The following is a 25,654-nucleotide window of genomic DNA, read 5'->3' as shown; positions in this document are numbered from 1 at the left end:
TGGAAAGTGATATAATTTGTGAGAAGAGAGTCTTTGGCAAATTGGGTCAGTTATGAAGATGTACTGTAGGTTTAAAGCCTGATTTACAAATGTGAATGGATTAGATTGCAAAAACCAACAGTGTGAATGGTGAGATGAAAATGCACACGATACATGTGTGAATTCAGCGTAAATGTGAACATTGTGTAATCCAAAAAGTATCAAATGATGCTATAGTTCAGATGCTTTATAGAATGTAAAATGTCCGAGAGCTTTTGTTTATCTACGTTTCTTAAAGGGGTAAGTTCTTATTAGGCGTGCAGGGTTCCCACGGAGGGGGCGGTTCAATGGGAAACAGGTTGATTTTCTGTGTATTAATCTTACGTATGTCATTGTGTGTTTGAGACAGAGAAAAAAAGGGGAGGGTTGCTATAAAGGCTGGATCCCTGCAGCTCGCTCCCATTCCTTCAGTTTTTCAGTGGGCTTGATCTGCAGGGGCACTCCAATATGAAACTCCTGTTTACAGCTGCATTTACCATCCTGGCACTCTCCTCCCTGGACCAGGTGGATTGTTCAGCGTATGACAAGATAGTCACACACAGTCGCATCAGGGCTAAGAATGAAGGGTAAGAGCAGACGATTCATTTAAAGGTTCATCTTTGATGGGGAAATTTTGGGAAAGACGGGATGGAACAGGCTGAATGTGCTAAGAATTACTGAAGGCACTAAATGTGAATTTGCATGCAGTGAGTCAAAAGGTGACTGGCCACAATTAGACATTTAAACCTGGAAAACAAAGTTTAATAGTTTTTTAAAAATGATAAAAAGTCAAATTAAATATTTACAGGTGTGTATTAGTTTGTGACACTGATCATATTATCGCTGTTGTATGAAAAGTCCAGTTTTATGAGACACACTTTACTCTTTGCAATGTTCTGAATAACAAAGATTGAAATTATAATAAATATTTTAATTAATTAATTTAGAATTCATTAGATTACAAGACTGATTACTTTAGCCTGATTTTCATTTTTTATAAGAAACATATGCAAAAGCCATACCAATTTAAATCTAAACAATTATGGAAATAATTTATTTCCAAAAAGAGCTAGCTCTATTTTTTTCAGAAATCATGTTTTTTATTATGTTTTATTGTGTTAGTAAGCTGTATTTCTTTATGTCTTAGATTATGATTATGGCTTAGCTCAAAACAAACCAATTGCATTTTGATTCATATTAATTGTAATACACAATAAAAAACATGATTTTTGAAAAATGTCTCTTTAAAATGAAGCAGTTGGAAGCTACAAAATCAAGGTTTTCTAAAATTGTCTTTTATAAATTATTTTTTTTACAAATATTATTAGAAAACGTAACTAAGCGTCTTAGAAATAACAACAAAGGTTTTGCTTTTTTATGTTCAGACAGTTCCTTCAAGCAATTTGTCAGGACTTCTATATAATTACCTGCCTAATTGAACACGCCTGTGATGTGTAAGTCTGTCTGCAAGTATGCCGTTATCAACACCCCTTTCCCTACTCTTTTCCAGGCCCAACGTGTGCGCTTTACAACAGGTCATGGGGACCAAAAAAAAGTACTTCAGCACATGCAGGAATTGGTACAAGAAATCCATTTGCGGCAAGAAGACGTAGGTCACCCTTTTCTTTCTAATCCGCAGTTCAGAGGTCAGTAAGTGCCTGTGGTTCTCAAGTTGACGTCGGTCCAAAGGGTGATGGATTACACATACATCGATCAGATTCTTTTGTTTGCTGTATAGGGTGTGTTCAAGCCGGTGTCTCTGGGGAACATTTAAAACAACTCATATGGTTCTCTTTTAATGCAGCTCGGTTTTGTTTTAAATTATATATTTACTTTTCATAAACTTTCATGTTTTAGTAGAAAAAGCAACATTCTATGTTCTGGTAATTTAATAGGTTGAATTCTCCGTAAATCACTGGAATTCAAAGCACATACCAGATTTATCGACACTTACCTAGCACGAGATGCTTTTACATACAAGACATTATTGCATTATGGACTTTTCACTGCGGGATGGCATGCCACATGCATCCAACTGTACTTGTGTATGCCAAATATTGCTTCATGCCTTTGCTCCAGTCTCTTTATATCTCTCTTTCCTCTAATGCCACGTTTTCTTTATGTCCAGCACACAGGAGAATGACGTAAGGTTGTTTCTGTGTCAGTTTGTGATGTGTTGTAGGCCTTGGGGACCGCTGACTAGAAATTGGCAGATAAATTGTTCAAGCTCGACTCAGCCTTTCCGTTGGCAGACACTATGTGTGTAGAAAGAATAAAAACTCTGCCCTGAGGAGATGTCTATGTGTTGTTGCAAATACTTGCTCTGCACAACGTTAGATTTGAGTTTTTCATGCTTTTCTTGATTTCATGCCACTCTGTTCTCTATATGGTTGCAATATCATCTTTTTTCTAATGTTGAAGACAATGAAAAAGTTTTGCGGTTTTCACAATCTGGTCATTTATGTTCTTTTTCTCATGGAGTCCAGTTTGCTCTACCGAGTGTCCTCTTATATGAAATACGCCATATTGTTTCTACAATAGCCCTAAACGGACGAACTAATCTACAGCGCATGTTTCGTAAATATGTTATTTCCTTCGGCAAAGAAGCGAAACCGTGACAACATTTTAGTTCAGTGTCAGCCACCGTAGTGCTTCGGAGGGAGGGGTTGGAGTGAGCTGTTGGTTGCAGTTTGCAACCTCACCACTAGATGCATCTAAATTGTATACTCTATACGAGCCCATCAAATTGTACTTGTGTTTTTTTTGTGAACGCAGTTTGAATGTATATATTCATGCTTTTTATGTGTCGGGACATGTTTATTCATGCAGAGGCATGTTCAGGGACCTATAGGATTTACTTATGTCAAACTTTTAAGGTCATGATATTAAAAGAATCTGATTCTGTATGCTAAGATTTGTGCTTATGTTTGTAGTTTCTAAACTATCTGACATGATCCTCCTCGGGTAAGGATGTGGCTGGTTTCTTGTCTGTGTCAGAACGTGTGAGGTGTGAAACACTCCTTCATTACACATATCTGAATATATTCCCATTGCTTTATCTGTTATCTTGTGACCGGTTACCCGTATAGGCTTCTCATTAAACACTTAAAAGTATAAATACCTATACTTCAGCCCCTGCATTTCCCTGTGCGATTTGACACCTCAGTTGTCACTCTTTTCTTTGACCACAAAGTACTTCATTCTGCAGGATCTGTTCAACCACCCTCGCCAACTTCTCTGGTCACTTAAGGAAACATATGAAAGCACTTTTCCGCTTTTGTCTTCCGGGAGGTCGATTCAACGATAAAGCACACAAAATCTCCCCCGCTGAGATATGCACTGCCTGGAGTCTCTACCCGGTTCTCCCGACTTCATTTTGGGCAGGAATAGGTCCAAAGCTGCCTATCTTGGTGCGCCGGCCACACAGGGAAAGTTTGAGTCAGCTTGCCTTCCTTTGTGACTTTCCAGTAGTCCCTGCTCGCTTCCTTCCTTTACTGACTTTGGGAACAGCTGCAATGTCTGTCTCTAAACCCTTGAAATCATGAAAGATAGACAGAGAGCGCGGGAGTGAGAGAGAGAGCATGTAATCTCAAATCTCTAGATGGCATGATCATTTACAGAACAACAGATCTTTCACTAAAACCAATGGGGAAAGATATTTGTCATGGCCATGAGTGAATTACATGGACACAGACAGACACAGCTGTTAGAAAGACTTGACCTTTTACCAAAATGCATCAGAACAACACTGCAGATTAGTTTCAACTAGACCATAAGCTTGGAAAAAAATATAGTTTATGTGTATTGTTGATTTTTATACGTTGTATTTTTAAGCTAGAGTATTACATTTACATTTGTGTCTTTAAGATGTTACATTTGGATCTTCTGATCCCCATATATTCTTCATAAAGATCTAAACTACATGCAGAGTTTAACATGACATGGTCTGCAAATTTTGATTTCAAACCCAAAGAGACACATCTGAGACAAAGCTGATATTCAAATAAAATATAACCAAGGCCTTAACAATATATCCTGAAATACAGTAATGATCTTTACCCTAATCTATTCCATAAACTGAACGCTTGAGATCTTCCACTGAATAGCAGCAGAAGAGAGGTAGTGTTGTAGAAAAACATCAATCATCAGTCTGTCAAGAGCTTTGAGGCAGGTGACATCACACGTTTGAGACTGACTGATTTTCTTTGTGAGGGCTGCTTCAGATTTGGGTCATTGCCCAATTTTTTGTGTGCTTACACGCCAGGTAATACTTTGGGACCTGATGTTTAATAGAATGTAAAGTATTTCAGGAGAGCCTGTTTCGCAATGTGTTCAGAAGCGGTATTTGAAGGTTTAAATTTACAGATATTAATATTTAGTTTGGAATGTTGGAAAATTGACCAAAATAATTGTTGGGTAAAAAATTACAAAGCAAATGGAGACAACAGTTCATAGTTGAACTAACATGTTTTATCTGAGAAAAACAGTGCATGCATTTTGAAGATACTGCACACAGAAACAATTGTGTGATCAAATGACTCTTGTCAAAAAGGGTGTTTTGGACCCAATCTAAATCAAAAGGTAAACTGTAAGGAAAGGAAAATATTTGGATATGAAATAAAATATTTTAAAGGGTTTGAAAGAAACATTTATGACCTTAGAGGGATAGTTCACCCAAAAGATTTTATAAAGTCATCATTTACTCAAGTTTTTGCGTTGTTCTGCCGAACACAAATAAAAATGTACGAATGTTTCTTACCCAAACAGTTCTCGCCACCATTGGCTAGCATAGCAGAATGCTACTGTAGTGGTGACCCAGAACAGTTTGGTTTTGCACATTTCTTTTTTTTTGTTCAACAGAATAGTTTTGAGAGTGATAACAGAATTATAATTTTTGCGTGAACTATCCCTTTAATTTAACATGACCATTTGATATGATGTTAATATTTATCCTCAGTTGTAATACTTTCTGTTTTGTTTATGCAGTATGGTTTTATATGAATGCTGCCCTGGTTATATGAAGCTAGACGGTATGCGTGGGTGCCCGGCAGGTTTGTGTTTTATTCATACTTTAAATATGGGAAAGTGTAATGGTGACGCCAGCAAACTACTAGATTATTAGATTACATTGTTAAAATTCTTGTGCAATATACTGTAGTTATTGTACTTTGAGGTTGAACTTTGGGTCATTCTTTAATATGTCAGGTAATTCATTGACTAGGTGTTCGTGAAGAAGACATTAGCTTTGGTTCTCTAAACAAAAAGGAGCCTAGCTGGCTGTTCATACACATGTGGTTAATGGTGTCTTGAATGTGTACATTACTGAAGGTATTTGTTCTGATAAACACAGAGAAAGATTTTTGGAAGAATGCTTGTAACGCAGACAGATCTTGGCCTTCATTGACTACCACTGTGGAAAAAATCACAATGGTAGTCAACAGTTTGCTACATCCTTCAAAATATCTTCTTTTGTGTTCAACGAAGAAATTTACAAATAAACCTTTCCTACTTTGGTACTCAATGGTGGCTAAGAACTGTATGGTTGCAAGCATCCTTTCAAATATCTTTCTCCGTGTTCATCAGAACAAAGAAACGTATGCAGATTTAAAACAACTTGAGGATGAGTAAATAAAGACTTAATTTACATTTTTGAGGTTTTTTTCTGTTTTTTTGTCAGTGGCCCCTATTGACACAGTTTATGGTACCCTGGATCTGGTTAAAGCCAAGCTCACCAAGCAGTACTCTGAGAAGTCCAAACTGAATGAAGAAATCGTGGGAGATTGTACCTTCACGATGTTTGCACCCAGCGATGATGCCTGGGAAGCATTACATCCAGTGAGTCTACATTCTAACTATCGCTTCATTTGAACAACAAGATATGTACATGCTGCGTTTATACGAGGGATCAACATTATGTGTTATTACCAAGCATACCTACTGAAACCCAAAGTGACCTTAAAAAGTAAATAAACAGAGGAAAATTTCAACATGCGGTCCTGTTATGTTAACTCTCAACCCACTGTTATGCTCTTACATAGTGTTGTCTTCTTTCAAATATGCAGGCATTGAAAGCAAATTTGTTGAGCAACGGAGCCTCTGAGCTTTACAACACTCTCCACCATCACATGGTCGACAAACGGCTTCTCACCAAAGACCTGAAGAATGATATGACCGTAAAGTCCATGTACAACAAACAAGGGCTCCTAATCAATCACTACTCTAATGGAGTGTGTACCTTTTCTACACAATGCATGCTTAAATGGTGTATGAATGCATGAAGTCAATAAATTGAATTGTTTCAATAGGTCGTCACTGTGAATTGTGCCAGGATCATTCACGGCAACCAAGTGGCCACTAATGGAGTCGTGCACGTCATTGATCGGGTCATCAGCGTTGTGGACCAATCGATAAAGGATGTGATCGAAAACAATGAAGAGCTTACTTCACTGAATGTATGTACTTTAGTTTTGTGAAGAAAAATTCTTTCCTGTAGCTTCCTGCAGCGAGTCTCTTTTCTTTCTAACTTTTTTAGACAGCTGCCTTGGCATCGGGTCTGGTGGACCAACTGGGCGAGCCTGGACATTACACATTGTTTGCTCCAACCAATAAAGCTTTTGAGAAGCTAGACAGAGAGGTGCTGGAGAGACTTCTGGGTGACAAAACCTTGCTTCAGGGTAAGTGTATTCTTCATTGTGTATCAATCATACCACCACAAAATATCATCTCTAGGGAAAAAAATATCAATTGAGGGGTTATCTATTAAGGGGTAGCTGTCTTTCATAAAGAAAGAATATCATGACCTTAAAAGGTTTGTAATACCAGTAACCTCAGGTTTTTGAGTAAGCGCCACACAAATGCTGTCCAGCTCAAGCCGTTTCAAATTCTTAGACAGAAGGCAAACAGCAGACCTATAACCGCAGTCGCTGGCATCCAATGTCAAAATCCCGATGGTGAATGCTTAGATGTTGAATAATGTTTTATCAGGTTCGGCTGAAAAAAGAGTTTCAGACTCTTTGTGGTCTGTCAAATATGAGTGTGGTAAGACACAAAAGTATGCTGGTTTTCTCAATATTACCACAGTCCCAATCTGAGACCAAATATTGCCTAATAAGGTGGTATTATTTAACATGAGAGGCAGAGTCTGTGTGACCTTTGATATGACTGAGCTAAGGAGGTGAAAATGGTGCTAAATAACTGAATTAGACTTTAACACCCTTGATCTAGCTTTTTTATTTTAGGAATTGATAAATCACTAACGTGACTGGCCTCGCGCCATTCCAGGGGCTCTCGTCCCGCCCTGCTCACCACAGATACTTCACCCAAAAATTTCATCATCACTTACTCCAGCTGTTCCAATCTCTATAAATGAATTTGTTCTGATGTACTGAAGATATTTGGAAGAATGCTTATAACCAGACAGATTTTGTGAAAAGCGCCCCAGAACTGTTTGCTTCCTACATTTTTGAAAATATCTTCTTTTGTGTTGAACAGAACAAATGATAAGGTAATTTTTTCTACTATGGTAGTCAAGGGTGGGCAAGATCTGTTTTTCATATTTAGCTTGCTTTATCTTTTAGTCTGTAGTAAAACATTTTTTATATCAATATGCTTCCAAATTGGCAAGCACTGCCTGGATCTCCACTCTTTGAAATCTTGATGGTGCGTTCAACAACACACTGCGTTTATGCCCAATTATAATGATGTTCTCCATTATTTGATGCATTACTGATTTATTTATCATTTTCTTGCACTTATTCAAAAGCTGCATGACAAAAGAAGATATTTTGAAGAAACAACATTGGCCCCCATTACCTTCTGTTGTATGGACACAGAGCCTCTCAAAATATCTTCTTTTGTCTCCTAGTTTTAAAAGACATGAGGGTGAATAAATGAGACTTGAATAAAAAATATGTTTTATTTTTCGGTCAACTTTCAAATAAAAATCTATTTATGTTTTTCTTTCTAAAATCCTTATTTTTGCAATATGTAGACTAATCGTGTTACGAAAGTGTTGGATTTAGTTTCGCTGAAGTTTTGAAAGGTATCAGAATGCACATACACACTACTGTAACAGTACTGCTTAAACAGATGCAGAAAACTGGAGCAAAAGCACATCTGCTTGTGAAAGCGATATCACAGTTGTGAGATGTAAAAAAGTTCACTCTTCACCAGATTTCCTCCAGAAAGCAAGGACTGGGCGGATTTCTCATTGGTCAGCAGCAGCTACTGTGCTAATGAACTTTGAGGTCAGGTCTCAGCATCAGACATCACACCCACAGACCGAACGTCTGATGCATAAAGCATACCGCTTTGAAGCTTTCATCTGATTGGTTGAATTTCCTGCAGGATCTTCAGGAGATGTTTGTGTTGAACTCTTTAATAGTACGAAACAATAGCCCTGATTGTTTGCTTTACTTGTCGGTCAGACGGACTCTTGTGCGGTCCTTGACTAATGAAACACATTTCTAAACACAGTCATTGCACAGTTTATCTTAAAATATGAAGCTTTCTCTTAGTTCATACTCTATGTTTATTTTGCTCGTTTCTTTAAGCACTTTTGAAGTACCACACCCTGAACTCAGTCCAGTGCTCAGAGGCCATTATGGCGGGCTCCATCTACGAGACGCTTGAGGGTAGTAACATTGAGATCGGTTGTGATGGCGAGAGCCTTACAGTCAACGGGATCAAGATGGTGCTAAAGAAGGACATTGTCACCAGCAATGGTGTCATTCATCTGATTGACCAGGTTCTTATGCCCGACTCAGGTGAGCTTCCATCTCTTTCCTGAATCTGCAACGTTCAACCTTAAGGATCTGTTTAATAAATCAATGCAATAAACAAACAAGAAGTTCTGCAAATACATCTCAAACTGACCAAATATAAAGAACATCAATTTTGCATCACATCTCTGGTTTTTCTCACAGCCAAGCAGGTGATGGAGCTCATTGGCACATCTCAAAGCGTCTTCAAGGATATGGTGTCCGAACTTGGCCTTTCATCCGCCATAAAGCCTAAAACTGAATATACTGTTCTCGCCCCGCTCAACGGCGCCTTCACTGGTGAGTTAAGACCCACAAATATGAAGGAGTTGTATGCAGAGATCATTGAACATTTGGTAGGGGTTTTGTTTTTCTTCTTTTCGGTCCATAAATAAACTTAATGATATAATATATTGGTTTTTTTTCTGTAGCTTTGACTACAAAGTAGCTTTATAACTCTGGGAAAGGGTTTTTCCAGGAGACGTGTTATATATTCAGGCGTTTAAGCTTAATAGTTATGGAAGTAATTTTTTTATTGGACTATAGAAATGTGTGCGTGTTTATGAAAGAGTTATTTAGTTATGTGCCATGAAATATTTGGAGTCATCATTTTTCTCCTGCGAACCCCCAAAGTTCTTGAGTAAACTTAAAAATGGCCGACTATGTTTAGTAAAGTTTGTGTTATATTGTAGTGTAATGACATCATGTTAATCTGTCGCGCAGATGAGGTGATGTCCATGGACCAGCGCCTCTTAAAGATTATCCTCGAAAACCACATCCTTAAATTCAAGATTTCTCTGAGCGAGCTCTACAGCGGCCAGTTGCTCGAGACCTTGGGAGGAAAACTGCTGAGAGTCTTCATTTATCGCACGGTGAGAAACAGAACCTTCGATTGTTATTGTCTATGATAGAGAATAGGCACGATTGTAACAGTTGTTGTGTAAATTGAACAACCCACCTAAAAGAACATTTAACATGCACCAGGCATTGGCCGTTGAATTTATACTCTTGTTTATTGTCAGGTAAGTTTGTAGTTTGCTTCACCTGACTCAGTGTATTCTTTCTCAGCGCACAGCGCTCGGCGTCCAAATCAAAACTCTCATGACCTGTATAACATGTTTATTTTCCATGTGTATCAGGCTGTGTGTATTGAGAATGCGTGTATGGTGAGGGGCAACAGAAAAGGCAGTGATGGAGCCTTGTACCTCATGAAGTCACTGATCCATCCAGCCCAGACAACCATCTATGACCTGCTTTTAAAAGACGGACGCTTCAAGTGAGATTATTAACACATTTAATGTACCTGACTTGCACTTTGATCTAAATCGCAGTGTTATCCAATTAAACCGACGAGATAACATTCATTTGAATGTTTTTACTTTTATAGTGGATGCAAAGCATCACTGTCCTGATATTAATAAACACTTAGATTTTTCAAACACATTCTAAATCTGAAAATATTGAGCCTGAAATTAGTTGATTTTGTTTACACATCAATCAATTTTACTTATTTACTTTTATTATTAAAATGATATGACTGTTTGAAAGTCCCATTAACTTACATTAAAATAGTAACTAACAGTTAACATTCATATTTTTATACTGAATTCTGAAAAAGGTTTTTTTCTGACATCTGTTTATTTGCTAAATTATGATTTCTTTCTTACATGTGCTTAACCTTTTCATAGTTTGCAATAGGGCTGTTCAACAATTAATCGTGATAAATCGGATCCAAAATAAACGTTTGTGTTTACATAATAGTATGTGTCTATCACTATGTAGGTCTGCATTCGGTAAAAATGAGCTAGTAAAATGTTTCAAATTCACATTTTATGTCCAGTTTTTTTCTCATGTGGCATAGCCGTGTAATAAGCGGGATAATGTACAAGCAGCCGGCTGTTATCACGGAATATGCCCCTTATTTCTTATAAGACTTATTTCTGCGATAACTGTACATTATCCCTTACGTGAACACAAACAGTTATTCTGGATACAATTAATCGTGATTAATCGCTGAACAGCCCTAATTTTCAAGAATTGTTATTTCCAAAATCTAGTCTTTATTTGCATTTCTAAATCTAAATGCTAAAGTTGCAAGTGTTTTCCACAAACCCTTCTAGTATCTTCCTGACTCTGATGGAGAGCGCCAGACTGACAGATCTATTGAAACAGGAGGGATCGTACACTCTCTTTGCGCCCATCGATGACGCCTTTAGTGGCCTTTCAGAAGCAGACCTCAATCTCCTAAAGAGTAATCCTCTTTTTAAATCATCCGCCAAAAAAAGTGATATATGAGTTGTAAATACTGAACGATTAATAAAAATGCCAGATGCGAAGAGTAAAACTGTGACTTGTGCCTGTTGACAGGTGATATCAACACCCTGAGGACAATCCTGCTTTATCATTTTAGCAACGGCGTCTTTATTAATGGAGGGCTGGAGGGTGGAGTGACTAACCTTCTCAAAACCATGCAGGGTAACAACCTTCAAGTGCTGTCTGTAAGTACAATATTATTTTTAGACGAATCAGTTGCGTGAATTATTCCCATTTGTATGTCACTTTGTATAAAGCCTCGGCTAAATATGTATCCAACTGTGTTGCCAATAAGAATGTCTACACGATATGTCAAGGAAAATGTTTTACTGTACACACATGGGTTTAAGCACTAACAAATCTATCTGATAAAACACTATATGTTGTGTAAACACAGATATTTCCTGTGATTTCAGCTTTTTCCAACAGTGATTCCTTTCAAGATTACTCATAATTACTTTTTCCAGTGACAGGATTAAAGTCGGGAGGACTTTGCGTCCGTGATAAAACTGTTACTGTGAAACTATGAAGTCAGGGACTTTTAAATCTGAGCCAACACTAATATGTTACTGGAATAAGAGAGGAAGGGCCTGACATGCTCTTATCAGTACACAATGCAATTAGACACAGCACAAGTTTCCTGCAGTTGTTCTCAAATTCAGTCCATTCGTCTAAATATTTCACAGGAAACCACCACGACAGGAGTATACTTAGAATATTATATCTGAATAAATCTTATTCAGGAAAATGAAAAGGGCTCTTTGTATATTTATGTGTGAATGTGGGTCTGTGGGACAGGGGTGTTGTTTATTTGAGTTCAAAATATGTCACTCTCGTCAATTGAAACATTTTTTGTTGCATAAATTTATGCATTTAGCATATGCTTATATCCAATGCAACTTAGAGAACGTTCAAGCTATCTTATAAGTATGTTATGTGATTTTTTTAAAGCACTGTATAATATTAATTATAAACACACTTTACCTTACATGTATTTTACCTTAAGATTGACAGATTTAACCCGCAGATTAAAAACAACCCGAAGTGACAATTTAAAATACCCAAATTCTGTGCAAAAATGCTGACCTGGCAATACTGAAAGTTAAATATCATTCATAGAGGACACCTTCAGATTTAAAATGTCAGTATTTTAGATTGACGAGTTATTGTTTTCAATGATCATACCCCAAGAGGCTCCTGAATAAATTATTGATTATATTTGTAAAAAAAAGAAATTCACAGAAAGTGGTTGTTAAAGATTAAAATCTTTTTTATACCCAGATTAACAACTCCATCCATGTGAACTCCGTGGACGTTCCAGATTTTGATCTCATGGCATCTAATGGAGTGGTTCATGTAGTGAAGACCATATTATATCCTAAAGGTAAATTATTAACAGTGAGCAACATGATTAAAGTCCAATGTGTAGGTCTTTAGTACTCAATATACCTCCTCCTGTCATTCGTATATAACTGACCTGACACCTAAGCAACAGTCCCAAGAGCTAAATAAAGAATTTCAATACAAATCACAGATCTGCCAGTTGGCCGTGAAGACATATTGATTCTGCTGAAGAGACTCATCAAATACATGCAGCTCAAGGTACAGCCACACATATTGCATCTGAAAACTGACTCAAATATAACAGATCCAATACAGGCCTGATCCTAAATCATGAATTGTCCCATAGCAACACATTCAATTCACATTGGTTAGTTTTCCTTTTTTTTATCTGGTTTGTAGTTTGAATCCGGATTCACCTACCATGAGATTCCCCTCACATTCATCAGTAAGTGAATTTCATCCGTTTCATTGTCTCTTTACGTTCAAACATGAAATTCTTCAGCATGTGTGTATGGATTTAATTTAACATTTGTTTACATAATAACACATTGTGTTTCATCTTGCAGAAAGTACTATAACCACTACTCATGTCATTGAGAAAGGTAATACACACATCACCACGATATTTATGTTTTAATTCATGTGTCATGTGCTGAATAAAGGACGGTTCCAAAACTCTACATGAAGATTATTTTGCGCCCTTCTTACACCCATCCACATTATTTATTTGATTTCTTGATGCGTAACTCCTCGGGCAAAGTCCTTCTCTGCCAGCCGATCATTCCCAGAAGCTTTTGTAGGTATTTGTACAATTATACATTTATACAGTCATCCACTAAACATCAAGTCTGAAATTTACCTCAGCTGTACCTCTGTATGCACCGATTCTTCTTGAGTCCCCAGAGCATTGAGAACAGAATAGAGCACATATTGTTTCGCTGGAAAATATTATTTGGCCGGAAACAGACACTGGCTTCTTCCTCTGGCTGTTACTGGACAGATAAAGCAGATTAAGAGCCATTAGAGACCCAAAATAGAGCTAAAGGAGATGTTGCCTTTCAGCATGGCAGAGACCTAGATGTTGAGGTCTTTAACTATAAGTTCAGGATGGTAAAATGATCCTTTTGTAAAGCAACTTAGTGTCAAAGCAACCCATTATACAGGCGCAGAATTTCTTTCTATTTGCAATTACTTTATATGCAGAAAATGAAAACTGGAAGCAGGTCAAAACAACAGAAATTATGCTCTGTATTGTTTCAGAGCTCTAATACTGCATAGGAAACAAGTTGATATTCACTTTTTCAGCAATAGAATATAAATATGTTGTGGCGAGCAGGGTGGGACGAGAGCCGTGAGGGAAAGGCGCGTGACACTAAGCTGACGCTTGTTATCACTTACATGACCGGCCTCGCACCAGTTAAAAAATGTTTTATGCGATAACCTTGATTTTTTAATCAGATTTCATTTGTCTAGTCATGCTGTCAGTCTTTCACATGCTGTTAGATGACAGCATCATAATAATAATAATAATTTATACTAATTCTATAATAATAATTTAAACGTATTTTAAAAGTAGATTTTTATTGCTGTCAGGTTACTGTAGCCCACACCAAATGGCAAATGCACACATATATTATGCTACTTTTGTACATCAAAAGTAAATGACACATTGCAAGCCAACAAATTACAAAATATTAAACTTTGTCTCCTGCTACTGAAAAGCAAAAATCACTTTATCAGCATTACAGACCTAAACAGACAGTAATATTCCCTGAGATGAGAAATGTGTGAATAACGTTTTTTCCCTTAGGTCCTGAGATCAAGTTGATTGAGAAGGAACCATCCGTGACCAAAGTTACAAGAGTCATCGAAACGAAACCTGGTGGTACTAAAGTGCTGATAGAGGGGGAGACCACAAAGGTGACCAGGGTCATTGAGGGCCAGCTGCCAGTTACTACAGTCAGCAGAGTCATTGAATCTGGACCTGTAACTGAACAGATTGTGATTGAAGGGGAGCCGAGTATCACCAAAGTTACACGAGTGGTTGAAGGAGAACCGAGTATCACCAAAGTTACACGAGTGGTTGAAGGAGAACCGAGTATCACCAAAGTTACAAGAGTGGTTGAAGGAGAGCCGAGTATCACAAAAGTTACACGAGTGGTTGAAGGAGAATCCAGGAACACCAAAGTTACACGAGTGGTTGAAGGAGAGCCGAGTATCACCAAAGTTACACGTGTGGTTGAAGGAGAGCCGAGTATCACAAAAGTTACACGAGTGGTTGAAGGAGAATCCAGGAACACCAAAGTTACACGAGTGGTTGAAGGAGAGCCGAGTATCACCAAAGTTACACGTGTGGTTGAAGGAGAGCCGAGTATCACCAAAGTTACACGAGTGGTTAAAGGAGAATCCAGGAACACCAAAGTTACAAGAGTGGTTGAAGGAGAGCCGAGTATCACCAAAGTTACACGAGTGGTTGGAGAACCCAGTATCACAAAAGTTACACGAGTGGTTGAAGAGAAGCCAGCAATTGTGAATGAAAGACAAAGGGGGATCACCAAAGTAACAAGGGTGATCGAAGGGAAGCCGTCAATTACAAAGGTCACAAGGGTCATTGAAGGTATGTCTTTGTTTACTTTTGTGTGCTTTATATTTCAATCATTTTGGAAACTCAATTGAAAATCTTCATAATTTTTGTTCAGGTCATAGTGCCTCCTCTGATGGTGAACTTGACTCTGATGATGAAATCAGGAAAATCGTGGGTGCAGGTCATTCATTTTAATAGCTTTTGTCTTGTGTTGAATATATGTTGTAGATTTGGTTGTGTAGAGTTGAATGTGTTGTTATTGTGGTTGTCAGAATTTATATTTGGTTTTGTTCAACTAGATTATAAAATTATGATTATGAGATTTGTCTGTCAAATCAGAATTGTGTTGAAACATTATCTTTTCATTTATTTATTCAGTCATTCCTTTAATGCAAAAATATAATTGGAAAACCTCAGATTTTTTATCCTGTTATTCTATATATAGATGTTGTTAAGATGAGGGCGTTTTTGGACGGCGAGGCACAAATTCTCCAGGAGGAAGATATAAAAAAAATTACTGACGCGATCACTGAGGGAGGTAAGTTGAAGATGTTTGTTAAATGATTGTGGATAACTACAAATTACAGCATAATAAAAGTAACAAAAGTTGATATGAGAATATGATAGAAAACTGATATGAGAACCCAAACATTGGACAATTTTTATACATTATTAAATTATTGTTGTTCAGTTGACAAGAAGAGAAAGCTTTTAGAATGTGCGTTGTTTTGTCATTCAACAAAAGATTCATGTGAATTAACACCGTGGGATTGTTCTTTTTGTAGCTTCCATAAAAGGTTGATGTTTTTATTAAGAGCTGATGTGAACTCGGTGATTCATACTTGTTTAGAAATGATGTATGTTTGTTATGCCCATTGTATTGCAATCCCTGGTTACCTTAACATTTGTATGTCTGTTGACTTTCTGTTGTTTCTCATGACAACGTATGTGTGATGCTCCAGCTTCCGAACCCTGTTGGTTTTCCCATGGCTCCAGAAGTTTTTGATTTAGGCTTCCACCCTGTGGTATTGATTCCCTTTTTGGAATTTAGCAAGCAGAAAGAATCCTTTCACGAAAAGCAACATTTACATTAAGATTTCAGAGTTTCCCATTGACTGTCTTACAAAACTGATTTGGCTTTGGGTTGGTTTGTGTTTGCACATGTTTATGGGAATCTGTTGTCTCCTTGTTCTTGCAGGTGGACCTGGCCTTACCACGGTAACCCGAGTAGTCAAACAACAACCTCAGATTGTTGAAGGTTAGACCCAATAAACCCGATAGTGATGATGTATTGTTAAACGGATGCTTGTGTGGTCATTACAACATGTTTATTTGTTATCTTCATGTTCATGAATGTGAACTAGGAGTCACCACTTTTACCAGAGTAATTAAACCAGAATCTGACATTGTTCAAGACATCACAAAAAATGATATAATGTGGATTTGCATTTATCATGTGAATTATAAAACAAATAAGTTGTCTCTCTCAATTCAAAGGTGGACCAGGTCTCACTACTTTTACCAGAACAATAAATCCAGAGCCTCAGATCATTGAAGGTAATGTTCAAAATACCCACGACTGACTAGCATCTTGTTACTGCAACGCACAGTAATTCTTTAGAAAGCGGTATGCTTCTACCTTCGTGGGATCATGACAAATGCCTCTGAGCACAGAGCGAAGTCCATAAAGAAATGATTTACTGAGACTAGTTTAAAAGAACTTCACTGGCCGACGCAAAGACCAGACCAACACTGAGCACCTTTGGAATGAATTGAAATGGGGACTGCAAGCCAAACTCTATTGCCCAACGTTGGCGACCGACCGACACTAAATGTGTTTGTGTGTAACTGGGAGAAAATCCGTACAGCAGTGTTCTAACATATAATGGAAAGCCTTTTCAAAAGCGTGAAGGCTTGTTATTTATGTTCATGGGTGTGGTGTTGGTAATATATTGTATTATTTGTGCCGTAGGCTGCAGACTTGATGCAACATGCACATCATTATATAATGAGTTAATTGAATTAGTAGTTTCTGTTTTTGTTTTATTCTTTTAGGACCAGATTTCTCAAAGATTGTATCTTTCAAAGACAATCAAGATCTCATTGATGCAGAGACAGAGAGAATCACCAGAATCATCAAGGGTTGGTTTGTCACAGTTCATAATATCTGTATAACAATAAGAATAATACTCAGGCTTGACTTTTTTTGTCTATTTTTACAGAAGGTCGTTCACAAAAACGAGCTGCCATTCAAAAACCGCAACGTATGTAATTCATTTATGTGTTCATATATTTCATTTGTTAATATTACCGTTTATATAGATGGTCTAATCGGACACATGCGCCTTGCCCGAAGTTCACGTCGGGTCTGTGTTTGGTTATAATATAAAATAAGTGTTAAATAGGTGAATAAATAAGGGTTTGTTAGGATAGGACAATTTTGGGCCGATATATAACTATTTGAAAATGTGGAATCGGAGGGTGTAAAAAATTGCCTTTAAAGTTGTCATTCAGAGGCACTGTAGCAGGCCGTTGCCAAGAAGAAACTGATTTGTTTTAATGTTCTCTTTTGGCTTACTGCTGTAATGACGTTGTGAAGTGTAGATGAACCCAAAAGCTGAAATGAAAAGCGGGCAGCAGCGAGCAATGTTTTTCCGCCCATTTATGTTCACAAAGTTTTTGTATATGTATAGTAGATTTACAAAATATCTTCATGGAAAATTCTGTCATCATTTACTCACCTTCAAGTTGTTACAAAACAGTATAAATAGCTTTGATGAACATCTTTGGAAGAATGATTATAATCATTTCAATAATCTTGACACATATGATGTATAGGCATCCTGTGCTACTTGTGAGTGAGTTTTGTGGTCCAGGGTCACATATTTATATATGGTATAGTATACATAGTATATTAATTGTATTAAATTAAACAAAAAATACTCAAAAAAAAATTAATCTTTGTAGTGGTCCTACCGGCCACATGTGTGTTTATGTTGTTGCCGCTAAAACATCTTTATTAATATTGTTGTTTTTTCATATATTTCATATATGATTTTACATTTTTTTTGTTTCATATACTTTATATATATATATGCTGTATAAATATATATATATATATATATATATATATCGTATACATAACATAAAAATCGTAATTTAAATATCCAAATGTATATGTGTGCCTACAGCCGGAGCTAGGAGAAGAATGAGACTGGTTAGGCGTCACCCCAAATCCCGACAGTGAGGCTGTTGAGACCAACCAAATGGATGCTACAGGACAATGACAGGGTGACCCAGAGATGACCCAGAGATACACCTTTGTTACAAACCACATACAATGTTTACACATTACAAACCAAAACATTGGACTGGTGTAATATGCACCCCTTCAACAACTCAGTTAAGGGGTACTTGACATGGTGGTGGTTTTAAAAAGAGAAATGGTTAGATTTTTTATGCTGTTTATATTTTTTTCTTTTAAAAGGCATTCTGTATGACCCGTCTGGAGATCCTTGTCATTAAGCTTGTTAAGCTCATACGATTTTTGGTGCTCGCATTCAGAGACATGAATGCATTTTTATTTTTATGGAATAGCAAAGCTTTGCCTGTTTTTACTGAGTTTCCTTAAAATTATACAGCTTGTGACTATCCATTGGTTTACAGTATGCCTGTTACTGATTTGTTACCTGATGGAGTTCACTTTATACATTTCCCTCAAACTGTCATTTTTATCCTTGACTAGACAACACTGTCTATTTGTACATATTAAACACATTTTTACTTAAAACAACTAAATGTCTGTGATTTTTACCATTTACTTAAAATGTTCAATCCATGCTGGAGATTATTCTGTCTACAAGTATTGGATTATTGGATTTACAAAGATTTGTCTGTTACACACACTCATATAAAGTAATTGATTGTTTGCACTGGTAGTAGTGTTTGGCATTTGTGTCTGCATTCAAAGTTTGCTTTACTTTTTAATTCTGTATGTTCCCAAGATTTGATCTCACAACCTTAGAGTTAGGAACATGCTCTGGTTGAGTTACAGCAACATATTTTAAACAGAACCAGCCAGTTATTCCCTTAGTTCCTTCTAGCAAATATATCCACATTTTGACAAATTATATTTACCTTTGTTTAGAATAACCAACTAAACCATCTCCTAGCCTAGCAACATTTGAGGCCCTGAAGCCAGATCCATATTTAGATAAAAGACTATTGCATTGGATTGCATAAAATGGTTCCCTTACATTAACCAGTTATGTTAAAAATAGATGCTCTAAATACAAAAGCAATTGTGAAAGCAAACTTACAATGTAAAACAATTCTGAAATATCAGTATTACTGGCAGCAATTTGCCAGTAACCTACTCTGGATTTACATTTATGCAAATTACTGGCAGCAGTTTGTTTACAGAGAAAGGAACATTAAACATCAAAAAAGTATTTATCTTTACAGAAAAAAACTATTAAATATCAGCCTCATGCAAAGCATTCTGGGAACCAAAGTAAAAAAAGATCAGAAAAAGGTTAATGAGTATTGCTGGTTCCCGGAATGCTTAGCATGAGGCTATTTTTAAGACTTTTTAAAGTTTAATGTTATTTTTATCTTTGAACATACATTCAGATGTGCTAAAATGTGTTGGTACCCTTACAGCTCATTGAAATAATGCTTAATGTTTACTGAAGAGCATCATGTATACTTGCATGCCTTTGTATGTCATAGAATAAAGCAAAGAAGCTGTGGCAAGAGATTAATTATTGCTTATTCTACTAAAATGGTCTGGACACATTTGCTGCTACCCCTCAGAAAAGATGGCTATAGTGATATTCCAAACTAATTATTTTCTTTAATTAGTATCACACATGTATCCAATCTTATCAGTCATTCAGCCTATTTAAACGGAGAAAAGTAGTCACTGTGACGATTGGTATCATGTTGTGCCCCACACTGAACAGAGAAAGCAAAGGATAGTTATCTGAGGAGCTCAGAAAGGAAATAATAGACGAGTATAGAAAATGTTAAGGCTACAAGACCATCTCCAATCAGCTCGATGGGTCTGTGACAACAGTTGCAACTATTATTAATGCTATACGCTGCATCTGGCACAGGGTGCATTGAATCTGTGCAGGGCACAATAAAATCTCAGGGCTATCAAGGCATTCTGAAGCGAAACCTACTGCCCAGTGTCGGAAAGCTCTGTCTCAGTTGTAGGTCACGGGTCCTAAAACAGGATAATGACCCAAAACACACAGCTAAAATCACCCAAGAATGGATAAGAACAAAACATTGGACTATTCTGAAGTGGCCTTCTATGAGTCCTGATCTATGAAAGTTGTGTAACTTTCTTGTGTTAACCTTTACAATAGTATGATATGGATGTATTGCTACTTTATGTCTAATAAAATCAAATCAAATCTGAATCCTATCGAACATCTATGAAAAAGAGCTGAAGCTTGCAGTCTGGAGAACGCACCCGTCAAACCCGAGGCAGCTGGAGCAGTTTGCTGAGGAAGAGTGGGCCAAACAGGTGCACAAGTCTCATTGAGAGCTACAGAAAAACGTTTGCTTGCAGTGATCGCCTCTAAAGGTTGTGCAACAAAATATTAGTTTTGGGGTCCCATCATTTTTGTCCATAGCATTATCGTTTGTTTTATTATTAACAATATTATGTTAAATATAAAATCTAAAGCAAAGTCTGATTTCTATTCAATATGGAATAAATAATGGTGGATGCCAATTGCTTTTGTCAGTTTCAAGTTATTTCAGAGAAAATTGTGCACTCTTAGTTTTTTCCTGGAGGGGGACCAACAAATTTGAGCATGTCTGTATATAAATATAAAAATAATCAGTATAAATATAAAACAGTAAGTTACTGGCAACTAGCTGCATAACTACAGCAAAAGAAATGAGAGTGTACAAACGTAGACACAAATATAACCGTGAAAGTGAAAAAGTGAAATTTACATTGAAAGTGTCACAAAGTAGTGGTTTTAGGCACGGGCGAACCCAAATTTTTTCATGTCACATGGGGGGTGGCACCGGCACGAGCAGTAAAAAAAAAACTCTGGGCCGCCGCAAAGCGGTTTTCTATTATCTATCATTCATTGTGTGGGGAATCGGCAAATTGGGGCCCCTGCATGCTGAGAAGGTGCCGTGTGTGTGAAGGGGAGGGCCGCACGCAGGGAATAGTTCACCTCTAGGTGTTCACACCGAACGCGAATGAAGCGTTGAGCGCGAGTGATTTACATGTTAAGTAAATTCAAAGACGCGATGACCTACTTGCGGTGCGATTCGTGCGAATGAGCGTTCGAGTTGAAAAATGCCAATCAGGAGCTTTCTCTAGTTGGGATGTGATTATTTACATTTACATTTAGTCATTTAGCAGACGCGCTTTTATCCAAAGCGACTTACAAAGAGTTCGGGGAGCAATAAGCTATACCCTATGTCATACAAAGAGCAATAGCTTGTACAAAGTTAGTTTTAACAAAGCTAGACAACTACCTGTTGAGAGAAGAGTGTTATTGTAAGTTTTTTTTTATTTATTTTTTATTTGTCTGTCAGGTATTCGCCGAAGATGTGCGTTATTTGGAATAAATTATTATGACTTAGCGAGCGGCAGACGCCCCTCCCATGACGCGAATTCAAATAGTGGGCTAAAGTCAGTCACACACCACCCAACTTTCTTCCAAATAACACACATTTTACCCATAATGCAATGAATAAAGGCCTATAGTTCCTGCACATTTCTTTTTCTGAATTGTGTGAAATGGCTAATAAAAAACGATCATGACAGTGACTCGTTTCCTGAGTGACAGTGTTTGGGTGGGGGGGAAATCTGTTGATTGTCGAGTGCCAAATAAACAGAGATTGACAGGAAAAGGTCAAAGCCATCAGGTGCACACAAAAAAACGGATTTGTGCAAGTGAGAAATATAATTTTCTCTTTCACTTATGTTGTCATAAAAAATTTGACGGTTTGTCATCAATTTTGTTTGTGTGTTTTATTTTTATTTATACATTTTTCTGGGAGGGGTGGGGGGGCGCTCAAAGGTGGTCTCGCCCGTGGTGCAATTCAATGTAGAACCGCCACTGGTGTCACAGGACCACAAATTCATATCCACCAAATACTGAATACAACATCTTTATGAAGTACTTGTGAAACATGAAATCATGTTATCATTCTTGCTTTTGGAATTTGTTATCCTTTGGAATAATGTAGCCTTTTCTGGATGCTATGTTTTATCGCTCACTGAGTCATCCGCTCAGCATGGGAAAACTAGAACAAGATCCATTGCACGACATTACCAGCTTTCATCTTATTTCCATTAACAGTTTTTTTGATTGTGTGTGGGTTATGGTGTTTGATTATAGCTCCTCTTTAGCACTTCAACAACGATTTTCCTTGTAGAGGACATTATAACCGGCCATTTTGATGGAAACCCCCACAACTCAACTCTTGTGTATTGTGGCTGAACTTCAAAGTTCACATATGTGCTGTATTATTCATCATGTAAGTGTACTCCTGCTTGGGACATTTCCGCAAAGCCTTTCATTTGACTCCTTTGAATTGCTGAGTGTGGGTGCAAACTTTATAAAACAAAACAATAAAAAAATCACAGTCTAATCTGATTATTTTTCTAATGAGACACTTTGCTATTGTTTCATTTTAGTTCTCAGTGAAGAAAGTTTAGTGATTATAAACTAAATAAGAAAAACAACCGGTTGATGCAATGCAAAGGCTCAAGTTTGTAACTTCTGTACACCTAAGGGTATTGCAACACTATTAACGCTCTTCAATTGGTCCGTTAAACAGTTAAGGTCATTGCACACCAATTCTGAAATTTGGAAATACGTCATGAAGGAGAGTTCTGCTCGAGCAGGGTCCGATAGCACCGCCCCCATTCCGCTATGTAAACGTTCCATCGAGTACGTAAACATCCAATGAGTTTGTGAAGTGTCCATATTTCCACACTTCATATTTCAGTAGAAAGAGTGCATCATCCGATGAAATTTGGTTTGATGATTAAAAGCAAAGATACATCTTTTGTGGTGAGTAATATACTTCTTTCATTGAAATTCTATATTATATACGTCCTCATAGGTTAATTGTTTAAAAGAGGGTAATAGTGCAAAAGCTATCTTTGTTTGATGGATTTTGGTTTCACGTGTTTTTTATTGTTTTGTTATATTTTAATATAGCATTTAAAATGCTAACTCGATTCTGGGTTTTGCGTACAAAAATACATCATCTCCTCGACTCCAAATTGGAAGGATGTGCTAAAACAAACAGAGCAATGATTTGATAACATCTGACAACGACGCAGTTTTAACAACCAATTATTGTACAGGTAAGTATCTTCTCTTTACCACAAAAACAGTGTAGGTACGTTTTGTTTGCTATTAAGATTTGAAAAAACGAAAAATATATTTTTTTGACAAATGCAAACATTAATATGGCAGAGACTGACAGATTGCAAACTTGCGTTCAAATCTTTAACCTTTTATGGATACAATCAGTTGTCGGTGGGTTAATTCGGTTATAGGCCACAATACACAATAAAACACAATCGCTATTCTTGTATCATGCCGACTTTCACAGATAGTAAATTTATACCTTCACTTCCTTCAGACAGATGCTGTCATTAATAAATCTGCATTTCCCTGACTCTTGACTTCAGTCATATACCTGACACATTTGTCAGAGCTGTAAGCGTGTATGTTTGTGATTTGTGGATGAGGTGATAAGTGATTTGGCTGGAGGGTCCAAGAACAGTGAGTCAAAAGTACATCTGCTGTGTCTTTGCCAATGGCTAGAGATCTGAGGAAAGACTTATTTTACTGCATTCCTGCATTTGAATGAATGGAAATGATGTCAGTAAAATAGCAGAAAAGATCATTAAACATTTTAATTGTATTAGTGTTTCCAATAGATTAATATTGTGCTTTAAAGGTCCAGTGTATGAAATATTTACATTTATATTCATGAAATGCGCTCTTAGCGCTATAGAAACAACAATTGCCAATTGCAGGACCGCTGTGTATGTAGATAGAAAAAGCTTATTTTAAGGTAAAAACATAAAGACATGTAGTTATTATTTTGCATTTCTAGATCCTCCAAAAAAAAAATGACACGCATCTTTAAATCAATTTTAAAACATTGTCAAATTTTTATGAGCTTGAGGATCTAAAATATACTTTATTTGAATAAACTGTGCAGATCTTAGAGGAAAGGCACAAATAAACTAACACCCTTGTCTTCCAATAGATTTAATTGTCTTTTTTTAACCCTTATGTGGTCTTCGTTTGGGGTGTACACTCATGGTCTTTGGGGTCTCTAAGGTCTGCAGCTCTAACAGTGATGTGGTGGGACTCTTCGGATTTTAAAGCAGATTTGATTGGACGAGAACTTTGACGGGGGCGCATGTGCCAGACTGTCACACAATCTCTGTGTGTTAAATTCTTGCGGGCTTATTAAAATCTTGCGATGCACAAAAGAAGAATGCCAGAACATCTCGGCATGCAGTTTATGCAAGAGTAAATGAGTCACAAGCTGTTTGTTGGGTCATGGGGTTTCAGACCTTTTAAACACAAGTAAATATGGCGCTTTAGTTCTTGATGTGATTGAGAAGTTATTACTGTATCTAAAGTTTGGAGACTAAAGTTTGTCTTTAAAGTTCTTCATAGGGCTTTGTGAATCAGGCATACAAAATCAGGTTTAAATCAGGCACGCAAAATTTGCTAATCGAATTAATGGTGAGAATGTATGACAGGAAAGGTTATTATAACAGTAAAACAAAGATGTATACCAAAATAAATATAGCATTTAGACTAACTAGAAACTGCTAAATATATCCTGATGAATTCCATAATAGGTGCATTAGTAAATTTGTCTATTTTGACTAATTGCTTTGCTAAAGTGAAGCATCAATGTAATTCACTCCCATTTTCTCACCAAATCTTGAAACCTTTTTTTCCCTAAGCAAAGTATTACAAGGAGTTGTTTGTGTAGTAACTTGGAGCAAGTCAATGGAAGTCAGATTAATAACAGTAACTGTAATACTAATAGTTCTGGTGTGTCTTACACAAGCTATAAAGAATGACAGATGGAGTGCAGTTTGCTGGTAACATGTGAGTCTTGCTGTCCGAACACAACACTAGAGGCAGTTGTGAAATCACATGATGATAAAAGCCCAAATTCACAGTAAAAGGGGTCTCCCGTGACTTCCATGTCAAGAACCGTTCTCCCTGATTTGATGGCAAAGCAACGCTCTTGATGGACGTTGGGTGGGAGCCAATGCTTACTGAAGCTCAGTGGTGATTCACAAAGATCAAATTTAACATGGAAAGAGCTGCAGACAGAGAATTTTGTGAAGGCACCACAGTTGCTCTGACAGTAAAGCACAGCATGTTCTCAGATCTGTGATACAAGCATGCTTCCAAAACCGGTGTTAATTGGACAAAGTGTTGGATCGCATCTTGACGTGTAAATGTTGCCGTAAAAAAGATCAAAATGTGCCATATGCACCACTGGTGTTACTTGGACCCTAACGATCTGATTTAAAATGTGTCAGCAGCATCATGATTTCTAGTTAGATGCAAGGGTATGATTTATCAGGTGTGATTTGTAT

At 37.1% G+C, this 25,654-nt stretch overlaps 1 protein-coding gene across 3 annotated transcripts; it reads left to right on the top strand.

Annotated features, from left to right (window-relative positions):
- The first annotated feature begins 446 nt into the window (after nucleotides 1–446).
- On the top strand, nucleotides 447–18,945 carry postna (periostin, osteoblast specific factor a). Of its 3 annotated transcripts, none has more exons than XM_079449438.1 (25): nucleotides 447–605; nucleotides 1,529–1,627; nucleotides 5,005–5,069; nucleotides 5,696–5,853; nucleotides 6,081–6,245; nucleotides 6,324–6,470; nucleotides 6,551–6,692; nucleotides 8,571–8,783; nucleotides 8,943–9,077; nucleotides 9,501–9,649; nucleotides 9,917–10,053; nucleotides 10,898–11,028; nucleotides 11,145–11,275; nucleotides 12,372–12,474; nucleotides 12,625–12,692; nucleotides 12,834–12,879; nucleotides 13,001–13,036; nucleotides 14,245–15,051; nucleotides 15,134–15,199; nucleotides 15,464–15,556; nucleotides 16,217–16,276; nucleotides 16,516–16,575; nucleotides 17,074–17,160; nucleotides 17,241–17,282; nucleotides 18,210–18,945. In XM_079449438.1, exons 1-25 carry the CDS (start codon nucleotides 487–489, stop codon nucleotides 18,263–18,265), a joined length of 3,315 nt encoding a protein of 1,104 aa, XP_079305564.1. In that variant the 5' UTR covers nucleotides 447–486; the 3' UTR covers nucleotides 18,266–18,945. The 3 variants fall into 3 exon arrangements, 2 of the variants coding, with proteins under 2 accessions (XP_079305564.1, XP_079305563.1); XR_013786242.1 differs by having other exon boundaries at nucleotides 476–605; nucleotides 15,134–15,189; nucleotides 18,210–18,804; XM_079449437.1 differs by having other exon boundaries at nucleotides 476–605; nucleotides 17,074–17,282; nucleotides 18,210–18,804.
- The last annotated feature ends 6,709 nt before the right edge of the window (nucleotides 18,946–25,654 follow it).

The sequence above is a fragment of the Barbatula barbatula genome (assembly GCF_947034865.1).
Source record: "Barbatula barbatula genome assembly, chromosome: 24".
NCBI lineage: Eukaryota > Metazoa > Chordata > Actinopteri > Cypriniformes > Nemacheilidae > Barbatula > Barbatula barbatula.
This window is presented reverse-complemented; position numbering and strand designations above follow the sequence as displayed.

Excerpts from the sequence above, each read along its gene's own strand:
- postna (XM_079449437.1), top strand. The coding sequence starts at position 487 with ATGAAACTCCTGTTTACAGCTGCATTTACCATCCTGGCACTCTCCTCC. Across the intron at positions 6,246-6,323 it reads TCAATCACTACTCTAATGGA|GTCGTCACTGTGAATTGTGC; the intron begins GTGTGTACCTTT and ends TTGTTTCAATAG. Across the intron at positions 12,880-13,000 it reads GATTCCCCTCACATTCATCA|AAAGTACTATAACCACTACT; the intron begins GTAAGTGAATTT and ends TTCATCTTGCAG.